The 26,948-nt window shown below is 32.9% G+C and overlaps 3 protein-coding genes across 3 annotated transcripts in view; 1 reads left to right on the plus strand and 2 right to left on the minus strand.

Annotated features, from left to right (window-relative positions):
* Positions 1–813: 813 nt before the first annotated feature.
* Positions 814–8,207, plus strand: LOC115233614 (structural maintenance of chromosomes protein 3). Its single transcript, XM_029804129.1, has 19 exons — positions 814–1,050; positions 1,358–1,433; positions 1,524–1,702; positions 1,780–1,938; positions 2,011–2,170; positions 2,242–2,527; positions 2,637–2,811; positions 2,896–3,009; positions 3,105–3,355; positions 3,478–3,621; positions 3,797–4,108; positions 4,207–4,518; positions 4,692–4,893; positions 5,016–5,306; positions 5,388–5,650; positions 5,824–5,989; positions 6,135–6,273; positions 6,475–6,712; positions 6,796–8,207. Exons 1-19 carry the CDS (start codon positions 1,036–1,038, stop codon positions 6,920–6,922), a joined length of 3,609 nt encoding a protein of 1,202 aa, XP_029659989.1. The 5' UTR covers positions 814–1,035; the 3' UTR covers positions 6,923–8,207.
* LOC115233615 (stress-induced-phosphoprotein 1) lies at positions 7,532–10,703 on the minus strand. The gene is made up of 4 exons (XM_029804130.1): positions 10,526–10,703; positions 8,614–10,160; positions 8,260–8,336; positions 7,532–8,155 (listed from the first exon to the last, which is right to left on the minus strand). The coding sequence occupies exons 1-3, from the start codon at positions 10,535–10,537 to the stop codon at positions 8,264–8,266; spliced, it is 1,632 nt and encodes a 543-aa protein (XP_029659990.1). The 5' UTR covers positions 10,538–10,703; the 3' UTR covers positions 7,532–8,155; positions 8,260–8,263.
* A 1,195-nt stretch (positions 10,704–11,898) lies between these two features.
* The window catches only part of LOC115233632 (tyrosine kinase receptor Cad96Ca), a 24,380-nt gene continuing 9,330 nt past the window's right edge, over positions 11,899–26,948 (minus strand). The window contains exons 3-9 of the mRNA XM_029804171.1: positions 16,291–16,541; positions 15,795–15,907; positions 14,393–14,798; positions 14,051–14,227; positions 13,484–13,834; positions 13,101–13,406; positions 11,899–12,784 (exon numbers count right to left, since the gene is read on the minus strand). Coding sequence (XP_029660031.1) covers positions 12,548–12,784; positions 13,101–13,406; positions 13,484–13,834; positions 14,051–14,227; positions 14,393–14,798; positions 15,795–15,907; positions 16,291–16,541 — 1,841 coding nt within the window. The 3' untranslated portion in view covers positions 11,899–12,547. The remainder of the gene's footprint in view (positions 12,785–13,100; positions 13,407–13,483; positions 13,835–14,050; positions 14,228–14,392; positions 14,799–15,794; positions 15,908–16,290; positions 16,542–26,948) is intronic.

Here is a 26,948-nt window from a genome sequence, read left to right on the forward strand (position 1 = left end):
AAAGAGATACCTAGTTATATTTTTTATAATAATATTTTTAAATAAAATGAAAGTGAAAAAGACAATATAATAATAATAGAGAAAAGGGAGTTTTAGTCGTTTTTAAAATTAATGTCGTATTAATACATATCTAAACGTCCCGAGAAAAATATTATTTTCGCATTTCCGGTCTTTTAATTAAAATTCTGAATGGAATTCCATACGATGGAAAAAACACTCTTAACATTTTATATACTAAAAAAACAATATTGCACAAGATATCGCGATTTTTTGACATTTTATGACATTTTGCGAAAATCTGACAGCTGATACAATTATAATTTATTATCACTGTAGTATATATTAGAATGACAAAATATCACGCGCAGCTAATAATAAAACATTAATAAATCCATAATATTTCTCTGTATTTTTGATTCACAATGTATTTGGCACGGACATGCACCAACCGTTCGTTTTACCATGGCATCAAAGAGTGAATCTGGCCATGTAGTTCCGCCGGCTTTAAAATGGATCCAGTTAGCGTCATTGTACCAGCTAGGAAAATGGTCTCACAAAAAACGGCGGCGTGGCCTTTTAAATTAATCAACTAAAGAAATTTTTGTTTTTTTTATTTTGATTGGTCAATTGAACGATCTTTTCTCTCTTTCGTATATTTGATTGAAGAGAGGATCTCGTTAGCACACATTTTGATCGGTTACGACCACTCACATTGGCCAGTGCTTAGGGATTTTTATTACCCTAGGCTCGATTGACCAATCACAGGATTCTGCGTCCAATCGGGACGTGAGTAAATAGATGTTACTCATCTATTTATACTATGTCTATGGTTATAGCAAAGTATCTCCCGCTCAATGTAGGGATTCTTTGCGACTGTCTCGTGTGTTATACAAACGCAAATGCACGCAAATGGTCTGGAACAAGTCGAATTGTTTTCGTCGCGTTCGGTAAACGAAAAACCGTCTTTCCTTCCTTTCTTTTATCTGTGAATAACATCGATGCGAATGGCATGCCTGTCTGATTCCTCCTTGCATCATGTATATTAAACAGGTATTGTGGACAAAATCAAAATATTTCAATCTTTGGCAGCTTGTTCCACAAGCTGTGTTTTATTTCTCGATGCTTTCTACGTTTCTTTATACAGACATTTGAAATCGTTGAATTATAGATACTATCATCGAGATTTGATATAATTATAGATTATTTTTAATTATAAATTACCATTAATTCTTAGAGATTGGTATTCCATTTAAAATGTCAACACTTTGTTATTTCTGTAATTTTTATGATGAGATTAGCGAGATTAGTCCTGAAGCGATGAAATATGTTATGCTCATGTTGTGGTTTGTCAAAACAGGTGATTATTCAAGGATTTAAATCGTATCGTGAACAGACAATTGTTGAGCCTTTTGATCCAAGGCATAATGTAGTAGGTAAATATCTGGAAATTTTATTTAATTGTGTAGAATTAGTATATACATATATAATTATATGTTATAACATATATAATACTTTTTTGCAAGTTGGCAGAAATGGATCTGGCAAGAGTAACTTCTTTTATGCCATTCAATTTGTCCTGAGCGATGAATTCTCCCATCTTAGACCTGAGCAGAGGCAAGCGCTGCTGCATGAAGGAACTGGACCTCGTGTTATATCTGCTCATGTAGAGATCATATTTGATAATTCTGATGGGAGATTACCGGTAAAAATTTACTATAACAATTTATTATTAAAATACATATAAATTACATATGACACTTCTTGTTTCTTTTTTTATAGATTGATAAAGATGAGGTCTATTTAAGAAGAGTGATTGGTTCTAAGAAGGACCAATATTTTCTTAATAAAAAGATAGTAACAAGAAACGATGTAATGAATTTATTAGAGTCGGCAGGATTTTCTAGATCTAATCCTTATTACATTGTGAAGCAAGGAAAGGTTTGTCATTTGATGTAGTGCATATTTATATTTACCTGCAGTTATATAATCTCACAACATAATCATTTTCAGATAAATCAAATGGCAACAGCACCAGATTCACAGAGATTAAAATTATTAAGAGAAGTGGCAGGCACTAGAGTATACGATGATAAGAGGGAAGAATCAAAGTCCATTTTGAAAGAAACAGAAGGAAAACTCGAAAAAATCGAAGATTTTCTCCGAACTATAGGTAATTAAAAATTACAAAGATATAGGAGAATAAATTAAATGCAAAGAAAAAATAATTTTTTTTTATTATAGAGGAACGTTTAAAGACACTCGAGGAAGAGAAAGAGGAATTGAAAGAGTATCAACTATGGGACAAACAACGTCGTTGCTTGGAATATACTATTCATGAACGCGAACTCAAAGAAAATAAAAAGAAATTAGATGATCTCGAGAAGTCTAGGGCAAATAGTGGAGCTGAACAGGTGAGGTTGGGAGCAGAAGCAAAAACTGCACAAGAGATGGTACGTGCAGCTACAAAAAGACTAAAGGAAGCAAAAAAGGAAGTACAGTCTTCCAAGGAGGAGAGAGACACTCTTAGGTAATATTCCACATAAACACTTTATATATATATATATTTTGTGTATATATTTATTATTAGATAAAAATATAGTAGAGAAAAATTTGATACAAACGCATTTATAATATAGTGCGGAGCAACAGCAGTTATTAAAAGAGAAGAACAAGTTGACTTTTACTATTAATGATTTACTGGAGGAAGTAAAAGGTGATAATGACAGCAAGAAACGAGCTCAACTAGAATTGGAAAAATTAAAAGCTAATATTACTGAAAGGGAAAATGAATTAAGCGAGCTTAAGCCAAAAGTGAGAAAATATTCAGATATTAAATATATTTAAAACACACACACACACACACATTATGGACATTAAAAAATATGTTTATTATAGTATGATGAAATGAAACGCATCGAGGAAGGGTGTTTACGAGAATTACAATTAAAAGAGCAGAAACGTAAAGAATTATATGCTAAACAAGGTCGTGGCAGTCAATTCACCACTAAGGTAAAAAAATTATAATAAATATATGAAAAATAATAAGAGAAAAAATTCTTAAAAATGTTTTAGTAAAATATTTTAATGGTATTTATTCATCGCAGGATGAAAGAGATAAGTGGATTCAAAACGAGCTTAAACAGCTCACCAAACAGATAAAGGATAAAGAGGAACATCACAAAAAAATTAGCGATGATTTAAAGCGCGATGCCGAGAAACAGATTGCTCTGGAAAAGAAGATAGGAGATCACACACGCGAGATGGAACGACAACGCACATCGATAGACGATCATAATAAACAATATTACGAACTTACTAAATCGAAGGATCAGTGTCAAGCAACTCGAAAAGAACAGTATGTTTATTTAATTAATAATTAATTAATGACAGAGGCTGTTTTAAACATAGCTTAATTAAAAAGACAATTTTTAAAAAACAAATTTCTTAAATTTACAATATAAATGCATCAAATTGCAGATATCGACAAGAGAGTGTACTGCAATTAAATTTATCTGGTCTAAAGGAAGATTTAGCGAAAGCAGATCAGAGTTTAAGATCTATGGCTGGCAAACCTATTTTGAATGGCAGGGACAGTGTACGTAAAGTACTAGACACTTTCCGGTAAGGTTTGTTTTTTTATGATACATATTATACAAAGGTCTTTAAAAAAAAGAAATTCTTAAATGCTTTTTCAATATATTGAAATATATACTTATATATATACTTCAATATATACTTTATCAATATATTGTAATATCATGTATGTATCTACTTAATAATATCTTTGATTCTATAGTACAAGGACAGATATGGCCCAAGAAGTGAGCAGTTACTATGGGCCTGTAATTGAGAACTTCAATTGCGATAAGAGCGTTTATATGGCTGTTGAAGTGACTGCTGGGAACCGATTGTTTCATCACATTGTGGAAACTGATAAATTTGGCACAAAAATCTTAAAAGAAATGAACAATCAACGATTGCCAGGAGAAGTGACTTTTATGCCTCTAAATAGACTTCATGTGAAGGAGATTGATTATCCGCAGACTAGTGATGCTATACCCATGATATCCAAGTTGAATTATGATCCTAAATTTGATAAGGCATTAAGGTAAAAATACATAAAACATAACAATTATTAAATCAAAACTTTTTTTTGTAATGTATACGGATTTTATATATTATTAACATTCTTATTTTTATATATAGATATATATTTGGGAAAACTTTAATCTGCCGTAATTTAGAAGCAGCTACGACTTTGGCACGAGATTCTGGTTTAGATTGTGTTACATTAGAAGGAGATCAAGTTTCATCTAAAGGCTCCTTAACTGGTGGTTATTTCAACACGCTCAGATCACGGCTTGAAATACAGAAAACCAGATCGGAATTAATGTCTCAAATTTCTACTCTCGAGACTCAATTAACGACGCTTAAGGATGAAATTAGAAAAGCTGATCAAAATATCAGTTCTTATGTTAGCGAAATGCAGAAAACTGAAACTAGAAATAGTAAAGCCAAGTAAGTGATTAAAAAAGATATTCTACTATATATAATTAATAAGAACTTGAAATTCTTAATACTTTAAATTTTATTTGAATATCTATATTTAGATCCATATTTAAATATTGGAATAAATGTTAGATTTTTATACATTCTAATTATCGCGATTAAACAGTTTATTTACATAACAGAGATATATATGACAAAATGAAAGCAGAAATACGTATTATGAAGGAAGAGTTGAGCGCGATAGAAAGGTGTCGTACACCTAAAGAAAGAAGCCTTCAACAGTGCAAATCAAGTTTAGAAGCGATGTGTGCGACTAAAGATGGCTTGGAAAGTGAATTACATCAGGAACTTATGGCGCAATTATCCGTCGCTGATCAGCATCAGGTGCGCATAAAAAAAGAATTAAACGTAATTGATCTTTTCGAAAAGATCACATCTCAATCTTCTTTTTTTAATTTTTGATTAAGGTTTTTTTTTTTTTTAATTTGTTATGATACGATTTATAGGTCGATACTTTAAATGACGATATAAGGCGTTTAACGAAGGAGAACAAGGAAGCATTTGCGAAACGAATGCAATTTGAAGCAGAAAAGAATAAATTGGAAAATTTATTAACAAACAATTTAGTGAGAAGAAATGATGAGCTAATTCAAGCTTTACAAGAGATATCGGTTGAAGATCGACAGCGACAACTTGACGCGTCCAAGATCCAGTTGGCGGATATTGAAAAGAGATTAATGAAAGTAAATGAGGACATTAAAGCACAGAATGAAAAAGTTACTGCTGCTATGAAAAAAGTGAGCATTTACAAATATCATACAAAAGTCGCTTGTTATGTTTAAGTGAAATGTTTACAATTTATGCTGTTGTCCGTTTAGCAAAAATCAGAGTCTTCTGAAGTCGAAAAATGGAAATTGAAAGAAAAAGAAGCACAGGAGAAAATAGAAGCTGATGCAAAAGATTTTGAGAAACTAGCGAGCAAGTTAAATATCTTGCAGCAAAAAATAGCAGAGTGTACACAGAAAATTACTGAGCTAGGCGCACTGCCGAGTCAAGAAATTTATAATAAGTTTAATAATATGTCCACAAAACAGCTCTTTAAAGAAATGGAAAAGGCAAACAATCATTTAAAAAAATACAGGTGCTTATTCCTTTTTTATAGTAATTTTATTACAATAAAATGAAAATTATTAAAAAATGTTAATGCTACATAGTTAAATTGAATTAAGAACTATTTCATTTATATATATTTCTTGTTTTCATATTGTTTTCATATTATTTTTATTTGTATATATTTCTTATTTTCATTTCTAGCCACGTAAATAAAAAAGCCTTGGATCAATTCATGTCCTTCAGCGACCAGAAAGAAAGATTAGTAAAACGAAAAGAAGAATTAGATCGAGGTGACGAGAAAATAAAAGAACTCATGTCAGTACTCGAACAGCGCAAGTGCGAGGCGATACAGTTTACATTTAAACAGGTACAGCCGTTTATGTATAATAGTGTGCTTTGTTTAAAGCTTGATTTTTCTTAAAGTATGAAGAATTAATAGTAATATATCTAGTTTGTCATAATAATGCATATATTTTCAAATGTAGTTTCACATATTACATCTTTCTTTTAAGGTGAGCAAATATTTCAGCGAAGTATTCAAAAAGCTTGTACCTTCAGGGCATGCGCAATTAGTCATGAAAACTGCAGATGGCGACGAAGGAGATGATGGAACAGCGGAGCCATCTGATTCTGATAGATTTATTGGCGTTGGTAAGAGAATATATATATATATATATATATAAAATTCAAATATTTTTCTCTTTATAGCATGATGAGAAAAACTTGTTTGAAAATTTGATTACATAAACAAAAATTTATTTTTTAACATTACTTAACTATGTTTCACATTTATGTGATACATATTTGATTTCTTAATGTTAACAACTTTTATGTATTTATTTGTTATTTTAGGTATAAGAGTGTCATTCACGGCACATAGAGGTGAAATGCGAGAGATGAATCAACTGTCTGGTGGACAAAAGTCGCTTGTAGCATTGGCATTGATATTCGCGATTCAAAAATGTGATCCGGCACCGTTTTATTTATTCGATGAAATCGATCAGGCGTTGGATGCACAACATAGAAAGGCGGTAGCAGATATGATTCACGAGCTTAGTTCGGACGCACAGTTCATTACTACAACTTTCAGGTAATGTTCATTGTAATCCATCTTGGTTTTATAAGAGATTTTAAAATTAAAATATTTTAAAATGAAAAATATATGTTTCACAGACCGGAATTGCTGCATCATGCGAATAAATTTTATGGGGTAAAGTTCAGAAATAAAGTTTCGCATGTCGAATGCGTGACGCAGGAAGAAGCCGCCGATTTCGTCGAGGACGATACAACACACGGTTGAAATACAGAAATATCTTATTTAGAAAATGTTTATAATGCAGATAACTTTTTTTTTTTTATATAGATCATGATTTTTTTATAAAACTGATATATGAGATAACACACATAAAGAAAAAGAAGGAAAACACTTTTTCTTTTTTTTTTTTTTTTTTTTTTTTTATATTCAATATATATTTATTTGCATTCTGTGCATATTATAGCATATAATATGCAAAGGAATGATATAATTAATAATAAAAGAAAGATTTAAAGTGTGTCAGTACTTGTATTATGTTACAAATTACTTATCAAATTAAATAATTAACTATATATGTAAAATGTAGCATAAATTTTGATACATTTGATTTTCAAAAGAATATGAATATAAGAATAAAAATTTATAACAATATGATTTAAATTTTTGATATATGTGCAAAGTTATTTTTTATATTATAAACTTTAAGATAAAAACTAAGTGAGATGAGAGAAAATGTAATAATAATGAATTTGTGACAAAAAAATCTTTGAATTACTATTTCATTATTCAGAACAGTTTTTAAAATAAATATAGAAAAGTTAATGAAATAATAAGAGGACAATAAATGTTCTAAAGTAAAAGAGAGGAATTTGGTTTAAAAAGAAGTTTATTTATTTGAAGCATTCTTCTCTTGTATTATTTGTTGCTTTAATCATACTTCGCATTCATCATATTATATTATATAATTAATTTTAGTATTAAAAACTAAGTAACCTTAATAAAATAAATGTTAGCGGATGCATCATATACAGAAATAATTTCATTTTACTATTTTAAAGGATTAATATGTTTTTTATAGTGAATTGGGTTTGATGCGCCTAGTGCACTCCTCGTGCGCATTTGGTGCATCCAACCATTCGCTATTAGTTTTAGATTGATTTTTGTACCTAAAATATAATAACACTATTGCAGTAGTGATATTCATGGCTCAGCCGTTGGATTATGCAAGTTTTTTATAAGTAAATATTACATATTAAGAATTCACACAGCTCCACAATTACACTATTTTTTATTTGCACGAAGAGCTTCATGTATGTGTATATATTGGTATACATATGACCACTGTAATAAGTCTCGTAAAACAAAAATCATCGATGACACTAAAGGCCACTGTATTTGCCCGAGAGGATCATGTGTATAACATAACTTCTGTTATGAATGGCATTTTGAACACAGATTTCAAGAGCAAGATGATAAGTATCCCAATGGCTAATGTATCTGCAATATATGAATGCGAATTTTCTTAATATTAAAGGAACATGATAATAAAGTGTTATTTATTTATTTTTTTATTACAATTATGTATATATTCAATTTCTTACATCTTCAATGAATAGCTATGAGACCAGATTCCAAAAGTTTTTGTAACTTTGCAGCTATATCAGGATTCTTCAAGTGACTATAAAAAGGAAAAAGATTTTATCAATATTTATGTTATATGAGAAAAAAAAAGAAATTAATTAATTATTTTGGAAAGAACATTACTGTATAATGTTTTATCTCTCTTGATTTATAGAAAACATTTAATAATATCAATATAAATCTAATAAAAACGTCTCATTCATCTTAGATAAAAATTAATGTTAAATTAATCTATTTTTAATTTAAGAAATAAAATTCTTTCCAAAACGATTAGACGATAAACGAAACAATATCTAAATCGATATATTACTTACTCTTGTAAAGCTCTTGGATCGCTTTGCATTTGTTCTAAGATCAACCTCATAGCCGGATCTCGCAATATACTTTGAACTTCCGGATCCGCCATCGCTCTCTTTCTAACTTCTTCTGGATTAGAACTAGCGGACACGGCGCAAGAGCGATAGCCATCCAACGCTTCGCTGTTTTGTGGATCCAATTCCAAAGCCTTCTGATATGCCGTCAGAGCTTTTCCCTGCTGCTGCATGGCCTGCAGAATTTTTCCTTTTCTAATCCAACCCTTGATGAACTTTGGATCCAGCTCAACGACCTTCTCGCAATCCTTCAAGCCGAGATCAAATGCCGCCAATTTGGTATAACAGGCCGCTCTGTTACTATAATATTTGGGATCGTCCGGATTCCTTCGGACCGCCTCGGAATAATGCTTTATAGCTGCAGGGTAGTCACCGTCTTTGTACTTTTGATTACCGAGTTCCTTCTCCTCTTCTGCTTTGACTGGGTCGATATAAGCCTTTCTCTCTTCCTCCTTGATTATTTTATCTATATCTGACAGTAAAGTCTTAATTTCCGGAGTTCTATGTTCGGACATGGACTTTTCATAATATACTTTGGCCTGCTTCCAATTTTCCATTTTTTTGTAAGCGTGACCGATTCTTGTGAACGCTTTAGCTATTAATTTGAAATCCGCTCTATTTTCCCTACCAACTTCGATAGCTTTCTCACATTGAGCAATACATTTCTGATACTCTTTCTGTTCAAAGTACACTGCCGCTATATTCAGTAGATAAATAATCTCTGTCGGGTCTAACTCCACAGCTTTATTATAATGTTGTAAAGCCTCCTCGAAACTTTTCTTCTTGTAAGCCTCGTTACCCAGCTTCTTTTCCTCTAAAGCTTGACTCTTCTCAGGTGAAAGATTGTCCTCCTCCTTCTTCTTCTCGGGCTTGGGTTCTGGTTTGGGTTTTGGTGGTTGCGGCGGATTCATCGGCTCGGTTTCCATCGGTTCCTCCATATCAGAGCTCATGCCTAAAAGTACACTAAGAGTGGTAAGCACTCTGTTGTCTTGGAGCTTAGTACCGAGACTCTGTGGATCGTTTTGTAATTCTTGCAATATCCTTAAATAATCACGATCGTACAGAAACTTTTTTGTTCTGGGATCACTCGCTAGTTTTACAAAAACATCGGGAGCATTGAAAGGATTGGCTGCAGTGGCTGTTTTCTGAGCTCTCACTTCGGCGAGACTGCTCTTGAGCTGTTCATTGTTGGGATCCAACTGTAGACCTTTCTCGTAAGTCTTGATAGATTCCTCGTACCTGCCCAGATAGGCAAGAGCGCTACCCTTGCGTGAGTAACCCTTTCCCCAATCCGACTTCAAACTAACAGTCTTCTCCGCATCTTCCAACGCCTGCTGATATTTTCCAGACTTCGCGTACGCCGCTGAGCGATTGCTATAGAGAACATGATTATTGCCGTCCAGGGCGATGGCGTCTGTGTAATATTTGACGGCTTCATCGAACTTGCCCTCTTGTAAAGCAGCATTCCCGCTCTCCTTCAAAAGAACTACCTGCAAAAAAAGATACGTTTTAACGATCTACAATTGGGGTCAAATATATTTGGTAAATATTATCAAAAAAAATGTAGAATTTCTTTGATCGATTTACGAATAACAATATATGAGGGGTTAGTTTACAATTGTCGACATTTATTTTTAATTTAGCCTTATCTTAATCTTCTTAATCATTTTTCTATTATGGCTTAATTCGACGAGAGATATAAATAAACAAAATAGCGGTGGTGGGAAAAGAAGATCAAGATGATTATCGGAAAAAAGGGAATAAATTATAGTCTTTGAAGGTTCTGGAAAAGCGTCCTCGACGTGCATCTCTCGCTATTCGATCGCGCGTAAATTCACAGCTCATTCGCGTTTACCTTATCACTCATCGTGCACGACAGGAATGCAACGTTTCCGCTATCTCGTCTCCTCGTGCGAAAAATACGTTTGGACACGATGACTCGTGCGAATCCTCGTGAATCGTCTCTCTCGTGTTATACGTTATACACACTCGCGTGTGCCGGCGCTGATCTCTGATCTCAGAAAGCTCCAGAAGTGAACTAGTAGCGGTCTCTCACGGTTTACCGCGCAACTAACGTTCGCGCGTAACCACTGACCTCTGAAATATACTATTGGTGTGTGTGTGTGTGTGTGTTGGGTGTGCATGCAATTATTATGCAAGTTCTAGCATATTCGAGAGAATGACATTCAGTGCATAAATTTTTTCTTAAACTAAACTTCAAGGAGACAAATAGACTCTTATTTATTTTTCGTATAACATTTTTCGATATGTGTCTCTTTTATTATAAATACTTTAACGCGATACCTCTCTCTTCCGCGTGATAAACTGTCAAATAAAATGATGCCACGTTTAATACATTGTATGGAACAAACTATGACACATATGAAATTAACAGGATTAATCTGAGAAATATATCACGTTAAAAAAAATTTTTTTTACGTATTATGTAATATTCTACTCTTATATACGGAAGTAAAATATTTATAATACATTTTTCATTTTCTCTAATAATATTAAAGTAATGCAGATAGATCCCCTGATATCATTGCATATATATAATATATATATATATATATATATATTTTGTATCTGATTGCGATACTCGATATATACGATATATATATCCGATACCCGATATGTATATATATACATAAAAATGCCAGTCAATGTTATTATTGTATAATAAATAATAATTAATAAAAATAACTGCGCGCGCGCGCGAGCGTGTATGTGTGTGTGTATAAAATGTAACGGTTGCGTCCGATGATATCCGATGTGTATTTTGATTGCGTGTCCTAACAATAATAACTGACAATTAACTTTTTAGCGACTTAAAATACTCAATATTTTGTAATATAAATTTAAGTTGAATATTTTCTGTCTTCTTGAGTTTCAAATTAATTTCGATAATTGAGCCAACATCGGATATAAAAAAAATCTAGTGTTTATTTATAAAATATAATTTAATTTTAGTTTGATCAAGAAATTATTTCTGTAAATTAATTTTAAAAAATTATTTCTCTAAATTAATTTAATATTATTATTTTTACACCAAATTTTTATATTTCAAGAGGATATTTTTTTATTATATTAATTTTTTTTTATAAATATTTGGAATTTTTTAATTTCCATTTATTAAATAATTATAGGGTAAGGGAATAAATGATGGCGCGTACGTATAGTATAATATTCTAATGTAATATTCTAGTATATATAAAAGTCAGATTATACATATATATCACTCTATTTATTCTTACAAGAAGAGGAGAGGAAATACACAATAACTTACAACAATATTTTAACTCAGTACATATATACAAATTCATGTCGATAGGAATGAATAGTGATTGAAGTATTTGTAAATACTTTCCTTCAATTTGTATAAGCGTTCCGGAGAAGAAAAAAAATTTCGTTTATAATCAAATATAAATATATATAATTATACATATTTATATTTGATTATACACAGATTTCTTTTTCCTGGAAGTGATTGCGCGTTTATATTATATATTTATAACATACAAAATCGTGTCATATGTACACACGCGTGAGTATTTAACAAAACAATCAAACAGTCTTACGCTGTAACAAGCGAAAATATTAAAATTCTATCTCAAGTCGTTCTTCGAGCAAAGACATATCAAATATAGTATAATATTTCGGTCAATCGAAATATGAATATAATTTAATAATCGGCTAAAAAGATTTAAATTATCGAAATCAATCTAATAATTTAGTTTGAAATCTTTTACATTATATCCGTTATACATAATGCGATAAAAATCCGTTCAATTAAATTATAATGTTAATTGCAAAAACGCATTATCTATTCAACAAAAATCGAAAGTGACAACAACGTTAATGATCATCACAAACTTCACAATTTTTCTCCGCTGAGATTGAGTACATTGTAATACGAGTGATCTGGAAACCTATCGAGCTCGATATAGTCCGTTTCGTCGAGCAGTAAACCTTCGGTCAGGCTAACAAGTTCGGCAAAGGACGGCCTGCACGCCGGATCTTTGTCCCAGCAATAATACATGATATTATAGAGCTCTCTTTTACAGTGCTCAGGCCTGTCCAATCTGTAGCCCTCTTTAATCCTTCGCATTACCTGCAAAAATACAAGTATTTCGATGTAAAACAAATACATGGTTTGTCGTGATTTTTTAAGTTAATTTATAATATTTTTTATTTTTTTAAATTATTAATATTTTTTAATTAATTAAATTTATATTTTTCTTTCTGGTTATATGTTAACCTCAATTAAATTGTTCCATGTTTTCTATCATTTCAGTCAATTTAATTTTTTAAATTTTATAAATGTGTATTTTTCAGTTAATCTTGATTTTTAATTCAATCTACTAGAACTGCGCTTGAAAATTTTATCTAAAAAAACCTCTTGTGAGGTATTTTATAAATATTCTTACTTCCGCGGCGGCTAGTCCGGGATATGGTGTCGATCCCAAGGTCACGATTTCCCAGATCAACACACCGAAGCTCCAGATGTCTGACTTGACGGAGAATATATTGTCGTACAGACTCTCGGGTGCCATCCACCTGATCGGAAGTCTACCCTCGGATTTTCTCTCGTAAATCTGATTGGCCGCCACATCTCTGGCAAAGCCAAAATCCGCTACCTTGCACGCGCGATTCTCGTCGATCAGGATGTTTCTGGCGGCCAAGTCCCTGTGAATGATGCCTTTCGACGCTAGATACTCCATACCTTTGGCGATCTGTGCAGATAAATGGCAATTGATCGAAAAGTTCAGTTGCTTACAAACTCGGAATACTGGACTTCCAATCCTTTTACCTGATACACAAATCCAGTAAGATCCCTGGAGGTCAATCCTGCGCCTCCATGATTCCTTTCTTCCCTGGAGGCTCTGAGGAAACTCTGCAGCTTGCCGCCACTTACGTACTCCAAGATGACGAACATGGGTTCGCGCTCGGTGCAGCATCCCAGGAGCCGCACCACGTTGGGATGAGGATCTAGGTTCTTCATGACCCGCAATTCCTGCGCGAGGTCCAGCCGTTCTCGTTCGGTAGCATTCTCCTTTAGAGTCTTCACAGCTACAATCGTGGCGCCGGACTTGCCGTCGATGTCTAGAGCCTCGCATTTCCACACTTGGCCGAAGCAACCCTCGCCAAGGATGTTGAAGACCTGGGAATGATTAATTAATCAATTAACAAAGAATAAGATAAAGAAATGACTATTTAATTTAATTTAATCAAGTTATTACTCTGAACTAATCAGAGCTTATTTATCTGATACATTAATGTATTTAATTAGCCAGTTGATTGTTCTATTTGGGAGTTTAATAACATATCCAAGAATTAATTATTGATTGCGAGAATCAACGAATGCGGCAATCATTACCTTCAATCTATGCCTCGGAAACTCCCACTTATCCTCCTGTTTGCTCTGAATGCCTGCTTGAGACTCCTTCTCCCATGGCTGGTAACGATTGCTGCGAGCCTTTGGACCTCGCCACCTCTTCAGAATGAGAGAAGGATCGTCGGATAGATTAGAGACGCTGACTGACGCCTGTTCTTTCTGAAAATCGTCGAACACTGTTTCAAGCATCTCAACAGGTCATTAAAAATCCTAATTAAATACAGTTTGCATATGAAGATTGTTAGCAGATTTCAAGAAAATTATTTCTTCTTCTTTTTTTTCACATTTATCTTCTTGTTTCTGGATAAATTCTATTTTGCGTACCGTGTCCGCCTTGGATTTGCGACTGATGCAAAATCTGTTCCTCAGCGACCAGGCGCCCATGCCAAGGCCCACGACAAGAGCGCATCCGGCTACCACCGGTACCAGAGTCATCGCCATATCCTGGGAGGGTGGCGCGGTGGAGGGTGCGACTTTCGAGCTCAATGCAGGACCTTCCACCTCGTTCACCTGGACGTTCTCCTCCGTGATGGTGCCATCAGTACTGCCGCTGACGTTGTTGTCGTTCTCCTTGGATTTTGTCTTCTCCAATTCGAGTTTCGTGGTTTCAGGATGATACTGCTTCGGCGGCAAAGGAGGCAAAGGTGAGGGGAAGCTTGGTAGATTTGGTAAACTGAGGAAGGGCGGTCGTATCCGGCCGCCGGAACCGTGCTGATTCGGAAATGGTGTCCTGTTAAAAATAAAACGGAAAGAATTCTTTTGAGATTAAATATAGTAAATTTTTGATTAAAAAAAATACTAAATAAAATAAAGTTTTAATTTTCAACAGTAACATAATTCGTCAATTGTACGAAATTAGCATTCTGACGTTTTACTTAAGAAACTGATTTTTTTGTAATATAAATATTTTTCTATACACTTTGCAATTTTTGTTCGATCCGTCCCTGATATCGTTAAGCAAGTGGAGCATGAATAATGGAACGAATCACGGTTGGGTCCCCTTAAGGTCGCGTGTTGTTCCTTGCCGTTTACGAGAAAAATGCCATTTTGTAAACGCTCAATTTAATAAAATTTTTATTGAGATATCGATTGCTATATCTTACACGAGTATAAATTAATTACGAATTTATAGAAAAGACAATAATTTTTTAAGTGAGATAACGAACTTGTATCAAATTAGAATAATTGAATTAATTATATATAATACATTTTATTTTATTGTTAAGAATACTTTCTTAATATTTAAATTTTTGTCGAGAAAAAAATTCCAAATTAATAAATGTAGATTGCGAAATTTAATAAACATTCTGAATATATGTCACGGAAAGTTGAAATTCGAAGTGACGTACTTTATAAATTAAAAATACGGCATGATCAAAACGCCATTTTATCAAACCTCGTTTTATAATTATTCATCGATATACATAAATTTAAAAAAATGGCTATCATACAACTGTGAAAAATATGAAATATTATATATATATATATATATATATATATTTATTTATTTCTTTTTATAATTATACATGTTTAAAAAATTGAAATTTTTCTACGAATTTAATTTCTAAGATTGATGCACATTTTAATCGATAATTCCGAAAATTTTTTACACGTTCATGTTTTCCAAAAGTCGGCGTTTAAATACGTCAGATCTTTTTTTATTTTTTAATATGGATGTACAAAAGCGACCGAAAACGCCATAGTGTATGTGTGCGCGAGCACGCACCTTGTCTTTCCCCGATTCGGTGCCGATGCGTTCTTGATGTTGACGTAAACCTCGGTCTTTGCCGTGAGCTGACCGTCGGAAACGGTCACGTAGAGGAACAGGTTCTGGCCTCCCTGGAAAGAGAAGAATGAGTAAGAAGCATAATTCAAGTGCCTCGATATCCGAGCATTCGCGAACACCGTATATGTAGACAAGCCGTGCTTTCAATCAATATCGAAGATACATTGCGTTCTTTTTAATTTAAATAATTTTTTCAATAAATATTTTTTATTATTTATATATACATTATATATATTTAGAATATATATATATATTTTTTTTTTTAATTAGTCAGGTATATTTCTCTAACATTACGTTATCTAAAAATATATTACTCTCATTTAATATTTTCCTATCAAAATTATTTATTTTAAATATCCGAGACTTTTTTTTTGGAAAATGTGTACTAAAATTTCAATACAAAATACAATTTTTATAATATCGAAAGTACTCTCACCCTTCCTTTGAGAGTCTCGTTGAGAAAGACGGTACCGGTGCTGTTGTCGATGAAGAAGGGCAACGGCGGCTGCGGGCTGTCGTCCCCATTATAATTGTGCCCGAGCGGTTCCAGACCGTAGGTCAGCGTGTCCTGCTCGTTGTCCTCGGCGCGGACCCTGGTCACGATGCTTCCTACGGGTTCGTTGTCCGGAAGCACCCAGTTCCGATCCAGCCACATTATGGGCGGTGTATTGTCGCTGAACTGACTCTCTACGAGCGTAAAATATAATTGGTTATTATAACGGTCTGCAATTTTAAAATTTGGGACTCTAATATTATTAATATTTTATAGGCTTAGAACTTTGGAGAGTTTCGAAATTTTGGATTTATCGAAAACTTTAGAACTTGACACCTAAATATTAAAAAAAAATATATAATTAAGATTATAATATTCTTTTATATCTGTATATTTAATCATATTTAATCTTCTTCTTTTTTTCTCTCTTCTTGCTGTCTTAAGTTCTGAAAGGTTTCTCTTCAATTTAAATAATTACAAGAACATTTTTTAAATCATTTAAATTTTTAAAATAATTACGATAATCGCGGTTCCCGACTGAGATGTTAAATTAGAATTAAATAGAATAGATTGAGAAAAGAAATATAAAAAAACCGTTTCTTTTCTAACAGAAAAAAAACATGTTTTTTCATCAAAAATTGTAGAGCAGACGTGGAAAAAAGTGTTTGTTTACATTTACGGAATAGATACACGGTCATAGATATTTTATCAATAATATGTCTCATCTATTTCTCGCAGTTCGTTAACAGTTTTCAACATGCAACTACATGAATTTGTGAGTTTTGTCTTGAAAAATATTATTTACTGAATGCGTGGGCGGGGGGCGTGCCTCTTCCCCTGCACCTCCATTCCGAAAAAATCTAACCTAACCCAACTCAACTTTACTTTTAAAACTGAAAATAAATTTGAGTTAGATTAGAATTTTTTCGGGGTGAGGGTGCAAAGGGAGGGACTCCGCCTCTCCTCTGCCCACGCGTAAATGTCATAAACAGTTTTTTTCAATGAAAAAATAACAAATTATGCAGTATACACATACTTTAATGTCAAATTTAAATTTGTTATATCTTCTAAATCAATGTCGTCCCCCACTTACTTAGAAGAACCTCCCCTACAACATATTTAAGTGGCGATAAAATCGGAGGTGTGTTACCTTTTATGCATTTTTACCTTTATTTTTTTTCGAAAGTAATTTTAATAGATTAATGAGACTTTTGCGGCAAATTACATCAAACTGGACATAAATCGGATAATTTTCAATTATTACCTAACCTAACCTAACGATATTATATAGCCAATTGGAATGCAAGCTACATTTAAAATAATAATGGTTAATTCAAATTTGTCATCTAAAAAGTTAAAAATAATGAAAAATCAATTTGCAGTAATCAAAATATTAAAATATTAAATAACTGAAAAAAAAGATGTTTTTTGAAAAGGAACGAGGCTTGCTGTTTTTTTTTTTCTATTTACATCTTTAATTGAGAGATATTCAGTTCGTCGGTAATCAAATGGCCCCTCCGTCACGGAAGGTTGACAACGCGACTGAAATCCCGTTCAAATCGACTTCTATTCCTCGGAAGTGCGTTTCGAGCGCGAACGCGGCGGCGAGAGCTCGCTCCTTTACACGCCCGAGTTCTAATTAGCCGCGGGTTTACCGAACGATAATGAGAGAGAGCAGCGGGTGGAAATGCGCGCGCACCAAGAGATCGGCCTTGATATGCATTCCTTCCTGGATTTCGAGTTCATATCGTCAAGTAGACTGTGACCCTCCGTGAGATTTCGTATTCTGCGCATTTTCGGCTATATGCCTACACATATACGTATAAATCATTTCCTCGAGAGATCGTTCGCATATTATATATTTTCCCCCTCCCAAAAATTAATCATATCACTTTAAAATGTAATCTAGGAAAGGAGAATTCAAGAGGAATTTGAGGGATTTCAAAATGTCTTAAGTACTATTTTATAAAGCACAGTTGTGTGTGAGAGAAGCGAATAACTGGATCTTTTGACGTTTCACAGCTGACCGCGCATCCCCGACGAATAATCGTCATGCGCGAGATTTCGCGGTAATTACCATACCAACGATCTTTTTCTCATTAGGAATGATCAAACCGGCGAGTTATTCTCGGAGTAGAAAGTCCCGAGGTGAAGAGCGTTATGATACCGGACGGTCGATCTGATATGGCGCGAAAGGCGCGCATATAGTATACTAGAAATAGAAAGTGCATCGTGCTAACAATAACGCGCTCGCAATTCGTTCAAAATTCAGCTCTACTTCGGATTCGCGGATCGAAATACAATACGGATTCTCTTGAAGCAACAATTAACGGAATTTAATTTCACTCCGAGAGTTTTCTTTTCTTGCATGCCCCTTGCTTTCTTCTTTCGTGAAATATGATTAGCATCTGTAATTTTGTCTGTGCCATTACGCTAATCCTTCAGAATAAATTTTACTTAACAATCTTACTTAATATAAAGAATAAAATAAACTTTTGATTTATAAAATTATTCGAAAAAATTTATGAGAGAAAACTTTAGAATAGAATTTTTTTTGAAAGCTACATTTAAAAAAATGTACTAAATCCCCAAAAAATGGTTTTAATCTAAAAAAATTATTTATTTAAATACTTGCAAAGAAATTAGTTGTTTTAATCAAGCAGCAAATATATTTGTATTAGTAAAATATATAAAATAAAAGCGCAAAGTATGCTATTTACAAATAAAAAAAGATTTGTTTTTATCTTGATTATATAAAATTACTTCCTTTAAAAAAATATTTTTTTGTAAAAACACAGGTTTCCTTTATTTTAATAAATAATTTTTTATTCTCAAATATAAATATTTTTTTTATATTGGGATTTTAAATAATGTATTTTAAAAATTAAAGTTTTTATTATACGCAACTAATAATTTATTTAATATAACAAAACATTTTTGGAACAAAGTATATATTTATTTAAGTAAAAAAAAAAAAAAATCAAAATTAACAAAATATATTTATTTGATTGAAAAAAATTTTACTTTTAGTATAAAGATTAAAAAAGGTTCGGAACTCATCGTAAGAAGCTAGCTGTTGCATAGACTACAATTCTCTTCGTCTCTCCTCGCGATGCATCCCACGCTTCGTAATGTGGGAAGAAAAGGGATTACAATTAAATGACTGTTTTCGATTTAATAACCGTTCTCAAGTCAACGAGCTTCTGTCGGGCAGGCACGACGAAGTGTTTTCGCGACGTAAGCGTGACGATCTTCATAATAGCACGGCTTCACTTCGCGCTCTTCTCACCCTTTACCCGCCGCCGTAATCGTAGCGATTATTCATGAGAATATAGCGCACCACAGTAACTGTATTCTCACGGTGCAGTGACTTCGATACCGCTATAACGCGTTTGAGATGAACGACGGGTGAACATTGTAATGCGTATTTGTATCAATGTCAATCGCATCACAATCGGATAAAAAATAAAAATTCCTCACCGATCGCTCGCGAATAAGTATGTACAATATTAACAAGATGACGTGGAATAGTACCGTAAACCGCGATCACATTGTCGCAGGATGACTAATTTCTTGGTTACACACACACCTACAGTGTTACTTCTTTTCCTTTATTTAATCGAATATCCAGCATGCAATGCTAAGAGAGATTGCAATTTATAACGGAAATGCTACGATAGATAAGAGATTGTAATTAATAAACTTAATAATAATTAGCAGATCTTGCAAAATTTTCTTTATTTTTTAATCATGAATTTATAATAATGAATTATCTCTTCTAACAAATTTGAAATCGATTTTTATATTGATATAAGATCATTTATCTCGTTCAATTTATTTTAAATGAGTTTTGCTTTGATAGAATTTGCATATCTCCATAAATTTTATTTTGATAGAATTTGCAATTCATTAGCAAATCTCGCCAAATTTTCTCTACTTTTTCAATGATGAAAATCTCTTCTGACAAATTTGGAATCGATTTTTATATTAATAATAAGATCACTTATTTTATTCAATTTATTTTAAATAGACGTCACTTTGATAGAATTTGCAAATCTCTATAAATTTTATTTTGATAGAATTTACAATTTATTAGCAAATCTCGTCAAATTTTTTTAATTTTTTTAATAATGAATATCTCTTTTGATAAATTTGGAATCAATTTTTATATCGATAATAAGATCACCAATTGTTCAATTCATATTAAATAAACGTTACTTTAATAGAATTTTAATTTATTAAGACTTAGAATAGATTTAAACATTATAAAAAATTGCGATATATAAAAATAATTTCCCGCAATATTTTTGACATGGAAAAATTGGCACTGCAAAATATTCAGAGAATACATGATTAAAATTATGATGTCGAGTTGTGATGAGAAAAAGAGAGAGGAAGGATATTTAATTATATATAATTCTATATAATCGTAAAAAATGTATTCTATATAATAATGAAAATTATGGGAGATTATATAAAGGGCACTCTCCAATGCGAGTGAGCGCTGATGTTCGCCGATCGTAATTACGATTGGGACTTTCCCAAATCGACCCAATAGCAGGTTTCCCTTCGGGTCGTTATCCTCCGGATGCGGTGACGCGTCTAAGACGGATGTGGTTCCCGAACTTTCTCGGGAAGCGTTCCGTTCGCGCGTTTTCTACTTTTAACGTCGTGACGATCGACGAGGACGACGCGACGTGGACGAAGGTGCCGTGGGGGTTGCGAAAGATTCCCCTGGCGAGGAGAAGTATACGAAGAGTGCGGTCAGTCCGGCGATGCGAACAACACGGAGAAAGTGGGACGATGAAAGTGTGATCGAACACGGCTCAGCATCGTCTGTCTGTCTGTGTGTCTTTTCGCGTAAATATATATATGTATTTTTTTCGAGAGAAGAATCGAAGTCCTTTTCACCGATATCGTATCGAATGATAAGCGACGCGTGTATCCGTTAGGATTGTCGGTATCTTGAATGATGGAGAAGTCGTTCGCTTGTGTGTGGATCCATGCGATTTTCATGCATTCAAATCATTGACATTGATAGTGTTGGTGGTACCCCGTCAACTCGCGACTACTGTTATTCCATCAATATTGACGTATAACACATTAACTCAATATTGACAGATAACGTTAACGGAATACCAATACGCCTCGTTGACGTAAACCATACACTGTCTCTTGGACATTGAAATCTTGCTGTTCGCTGGAATTACCGGCAGCGAGTTGCCCTACTTTGTGAATGATCGATTAAAGGAAATTCTATACTGTGTTCTCCCCGCGATGATGAGGGGGATTTGCTCTCTCGAAAGAGGCAGGTGGAGTCTCTTAGGCCTTTCACAATGATCCTTGAGCGATTATCTCGGGAAAAATGGAATGGAAAGTACTTTGCTTCTACTAAATTCAAAGTAATGAAAATTTTAGAAAACAAATAATTAATTAAATTGTTTGAAAAATCAATTAAAGTAAATTCCACTCTGTGTTATCGAAGAATTTATAAGAATCAAGTGGAATATTAATTTGTGAAAAATCGGCTTCGATTAAAATTCTGAAGAAACATTTGTAATTAGATCGCACCGATTGGTTAATTACTTTCGAGAGAAATTCCACTCTAATTAAAGAGAAACTTATCCTATCATTTACAAGAGCGTAAAGGAAGCAATTTCAAAATTTTTGTAATAATCCCTTCAGAATTTTTCTTTTGTAACAAATGGAAGATATTTCCTTTCGGCACGTGTGGTGTTTTTTATTCAAAAAAAATCGACACATCTTGAAATCTTGAGAAAAAGGTAAATTAAAAGAATTTACTCTTTATTAATTCAATGTGCGCTCAAGGAAAATTCACTGTCATTTGAGTGATCAGAATCTCAGGAAAGAGACAGGCAGAGAGGTAGAATTTCAATCTCCTTTCACAATGATCCTTGAGAGCAGGTCACTATAATTATTCTTCATGCAAGGCGAGATAAAAAAGTGTCTCGTTCTGCAAGAATAGCAATTTTAATTCGAAAGATCAACTAATCTTGCGGAAAGAGTTACAGTTAACTCAGATAAAAAAAAAAAATTATTATTTTAGAATGAAGAAATCCTGAAATTTAGAAATATTGTCTCAATCTTTCCTCAAATATCCTCGAGACCGATTTGATTATATAATCACGTAATTATCACGAGTAAAACAGAACGGAAGACGTCATCTTCCCGCATGACTAATTTGATACACCTTTCTCGCATGCTTAATGAGTTATTTTTTCTATATTTCTCGAGAAGAAAAATTTTCTGTGGAACCAAAATTTACTTTGATATAAGTAAACAATAGCTTGTGAAATTCATTTCTTTTTATAACTTATATTTTTATCGTTTGGTTAATATTATTTCTAATATTCTGCCCCATTTTTTCTCACACTGTTACAATCCACTGGTTCTCAAATTGTTTATTTAACGAGACATCCTTAACTGTTCTTGAGGAGTTTTTAAATGTGTCAAATTTAAAATTTTAATTTTAAGAAATTGATTCTTATCGAATGCAATATTAAGAGAATTGATCATTTTGCGTGGCTAATTCTATTCTACTCGGTGTATTAAGGTTTCTGATGGTTCTTCAATAAATCACACCGTGATTTTTTCGATAATCGGTGCTACGAGCGTAACATTTGGTTAAACCGCGTAAATATTAAAGCTCGCGTCTTTATCTTGGAAACGAATAGGACAACATTGGGAACATCGTCGATGGCTCTAGGCAGGTAGCTCTCATCACTAGAGCTGTCGTTAATAGCTAGAAAGTCCGACTTCGTGATTTATGCTCCGAGAGCTCGTTTCTCTCGCGAGAGTTCTTGCTTCGGTACAGGCAGGTGTATATCGGAAACGGGTGAAGCTCGGAAAATTGATCGGTCGATCGTTGATCGGCAAATTAACTGGACGGACTCGTAATTATTTGCCACCGTCAATTAGCACCGATGTATCGATTTCGCGTAATTCAATGCCTATACATATATTACCGACAAATTGCCGCCTCATTACACGTTGAGACGAATACTTTTACGCGATTTAGATGGGAAATTATAGATGATGATTAAAGAATTTTATAATGTGAATAGTTAATTCTTAATTTCAATAAAAAATAATTTAATTAATTTAATTTAATTATTTAATTAGAGATTAAGAATTAATAATTCAATTATTATTAGTTGAAACAATTATTATTTTAATTATTATTAAAATAATAATAATTATATTATTATTAGTTGAAATAATGATCATAATTTTTAATTGAGAAATATGAGATTTATTTTATACACGATGAAGGGATTTCCAAAATACTGTGTGCGCAATGAAATGGCAGGTGCAATTTTCGTGTGACTCACGAATGGCGAATGGTGCAGTGATAAAGTAATGCGAGACGTGCAACAGGATCTGAAAGTGAACCACTCGATTTCCGTCGTTGGTCGCGGTGGATTGCAAAGCCGAGTCGGCGATGTTTTCTCGTTACAAACAGGCGCTCTTACCTCTTTGCCTTTCAAATACTTTAGATCCGTTCCGAGAACGAACGTTCAGGTAGTTCTTGAAATCGATTTATCATTAATCTCAGGGGTGCTCTTTAATGATCCTTTTGCTGATCATTTCTTAGATATATCTTTTCAGAGAAATATATTTTATCGCAATTATTATATTACTAAAAGTAGAGAAAGGAACTAAATGATAAAAATCTGACCATCAATTATTATACCAATCATTTTATCACATCAATTTTCTTTTTATATATTTTTTCAAAAAAATATATTTTATTATAATTATTACGCTAAAAGTAGAAAGGAATTAAATGATAAAAATCTGATCATCAATTATTTTACCATCAATTTTCTTTTTATATTTTTTCTTCAGAGAAATATATTTTTTATTGTATGTATAATTAATATACTAAAAATAGAAAGGAATTAATTAATAAAAATCTGATCATCAATTATTATACCAATCATTTTAACATCAATTTTTTTCTATATATTTTTTTCAAAAAAAATATATTTTATTGTAATTAGTGCGCTAAAAGCAGAAAGGAATTAAATGATAAAAATCTAACCATCAATTATTATACCAATCATTTCACCTATAATGATTTCACCCTATAATTTTCTTTCTATATAATTAAAAAAATATATATTTTTTTATTGTAATTATTACTAATAGTAGAAAGGAACTAAATGAGATAAAAATCTGACCATTTTATTATTATTGGACCAAAAATTTGTCAATTATAATACCGATCATTTCGCCATCAATTTTCTGTAAAAGTATTTAAACAAGAAACGCAAGTTGCAGATCGAAGATTTCGGAAAGTACTCGAACGTCGACCAAGGTCATGACGTCATTGGGGCACGTATATTTCCGGATACCGTGGGTGCCGAAAGAGGCCGTGCATCTCTTTTTGTTCCCGTCATCTCGGTCGTGTGGAGCCGAGAGTCGAATCGAGGCAAAGCCGGGGGAACTTTCACTTCACATGGTGAGGTCATCGTCGGTCCTTAAATATTCTTCGGCGTGACGCTTCACTTTCATGCGCGACCAACGCCTTCGAGAGTCGAAAAATCGAGCGATCACGTTTTAACGATCTTTTACATAATACTCTCGAGAAGATTCGAGACTCATCCTCCTCCTCCTTAGGATTGTCACGAAGTAGGAGAGGCAGGATGCCGTTTAATTTTAAAGAGAAGAACTCTCTAGCTTCAAACGAAGAGTCCTCGATCATCTCGCAATTTATTTTCTTCGAACATGATTAAGAAATTTAAAGTAGTTGAGAGAATATTTAGATTTTTTTTTTAAGTAAGTAACATAAAATTGGCCAATTGAAGAGCGCTTAATAAAATAATCTGTCATAATTTTTCTACTTTATTTGGACGTTCTATTCTTTTTTATCAAAACTGTAAAAGTCTGAAAGTATTGTACAATTGCACGCTGTTTAATAACGATAATCCGATTCAAGTCTTAGCTAAAAATAGCGACTGACAGGTTATGCAAGTACTTGTGTTAACACTAGCTTTTATACTTATATAATTATTACAATAGCCATTGCATGAAATTTTTATTAATCCTACTTAAGATACCAGTTCTGTTTTAGTCATTCTTTGCACGATTGGATCACAAAAAGTTTTTTTCAATCTTTTATAATACAATTTACGACAAATAAATATCTCAATCATAAAAGTTGAGCGGGTAATTTTTTATGGCACATTCTTTCATAAATTTTAAAAAAAGTCGACTTTTTCTTAGTCAAAATTTTATTTTCTAACTGCTCGATAATCATTAAATCATACAATTAAATATTCGATAAACTCAAAAGTACAGGCTCTATTAAATACAAACTCAAACATAAATAAATGGCAAGTAAGAGCCAGCGCTGGAGTTGGTGCGCATACTTTATTTAAATTAGATTAGCCAAGTGTCGATTTACGACATTACAAATTTATAATTAACGAACGTTTCGGTCCTTTTTTGGGACCGTTTGAGTTTGTATTAAAAATTCGGTTGTAAATTATTTAGGGAATTTTATCTCAAAGAAATAATTATTACCGACACGTTTCGTATTCATTGTCGAGACAATGAAACCGTTGCTTGCAACACTCGTCGCTTATGACATAAGCGGATTTTTCCTTAATGCAACATCGTCGAAATAAATGCACGAATAAGCGCAATAAGTAGTCTGTAAAAATGCCGAAGGATTTGTTTAGGACTGGTTACGAACAATTCTTATCTGCTGAAAAGAATGCCCGTATAAAACGAACTTATGACCGCATAATAACATCGTAGCATTTGCATTCGCTCTGTTGATGAGCTTATTTTCTGTGCGTTAAATCAAAATTATTAAAAGCGGATTTATGCTCGAGTAAATATTTATCCTGAGAATTAAAAAAAAAATACTATCGCTAAAATATTAAATAAAAAATTGAATAAACATTTTATAATTTAAATTAAAAAGGATAATATAATATGTAAAGCTTTTGTGTAAAAATAATATAAATTAACAATTTTTAAAATTCGAATTTTTTAACTATAAATGACTTGTATATGTTGATTTCATTTTCTATGAGATTTACATTTATATATTATAATATTATGCTTTTTTTCTTTGGACTCAGGTTTTCCGCTTCAATTGTTGTATGTTTATGCCATTTTGTAAGACCAGTCGGATTTTTTTTCGGAGAAAACTTGTTCTCCACGGCAATCAGAATTGTAGAAAAGCTAGACGCGAATAAACACATGACCAATAAATCGCGATATAACGCGCGCGCGAAGAAGACGATGGCACGAAGACCGCGCTATCGCGAAGAATTCTACGAGTCAGTGGAAACGCGTTTGGTCCCTCCATCGTCGACATGGTCGACGAGTCTTGGTGTCAGTGAAGGTTAGGTATGGGTTCTTGCTCGGTGTCTGGTGACCCGATTTGTACGACTGTCTCTGCGCTTTGGACGTTGTTATAATACTCTCGCGAAAAATACCGGACCCGATATAATTTCATACAAGGATCTCTTTCACTTCCAATTCTCTTTTCTTCTTTCTCTGAACCATCTATTTTTTTATTTGCAATTTATTAATTTATTTAAAAAAAAAATTTTTATACCTAT

This window comes from Formica exsecta, unplaced genomic scaffold (genome assembly GCF_003651465.1).
Source record: "Formica exsecta isolate Colony F162 unplaced genomic scaffold, ASM365146v1 scaffold18, whole genome shotgun sequence".
Taxonomy (NCBI): domain Eukaryota; kingdom Metazoa; phylum Arthropoda; class Insecta; order Hymenoptera; family Formicidae; genus Formica; species Formica exsecta.

Bases quoted from the DNA above. Each gene is read 5' to 3' on its own strand.
- LOC115233614 (XM_029804129.1), top strand. The intron at 2,812-2,895 runs GTGAGAAAATAT...TGTTTATTATAG, and splicing joins TAAGCGAGCTTAAGCCAAAA to TATGATGAAATGAAACGCAT. The intron at 6,713-6,795 runs GTAATGTTCATT...TATGTTTCACAG, and splicing joins TTCATTACTACAACTTTCAG to ACCGGAATTGCTGCATCATG.
- LOC115233615 (XM_029804130.1), bottom strand. The intron at 8,337-8,613 runs GTAAGTAATATA...TCCTTTTTATAG, and splicing joins GATCCAAGAGCTTTACAAGA to TCACTTGAAGAATCCTGATA.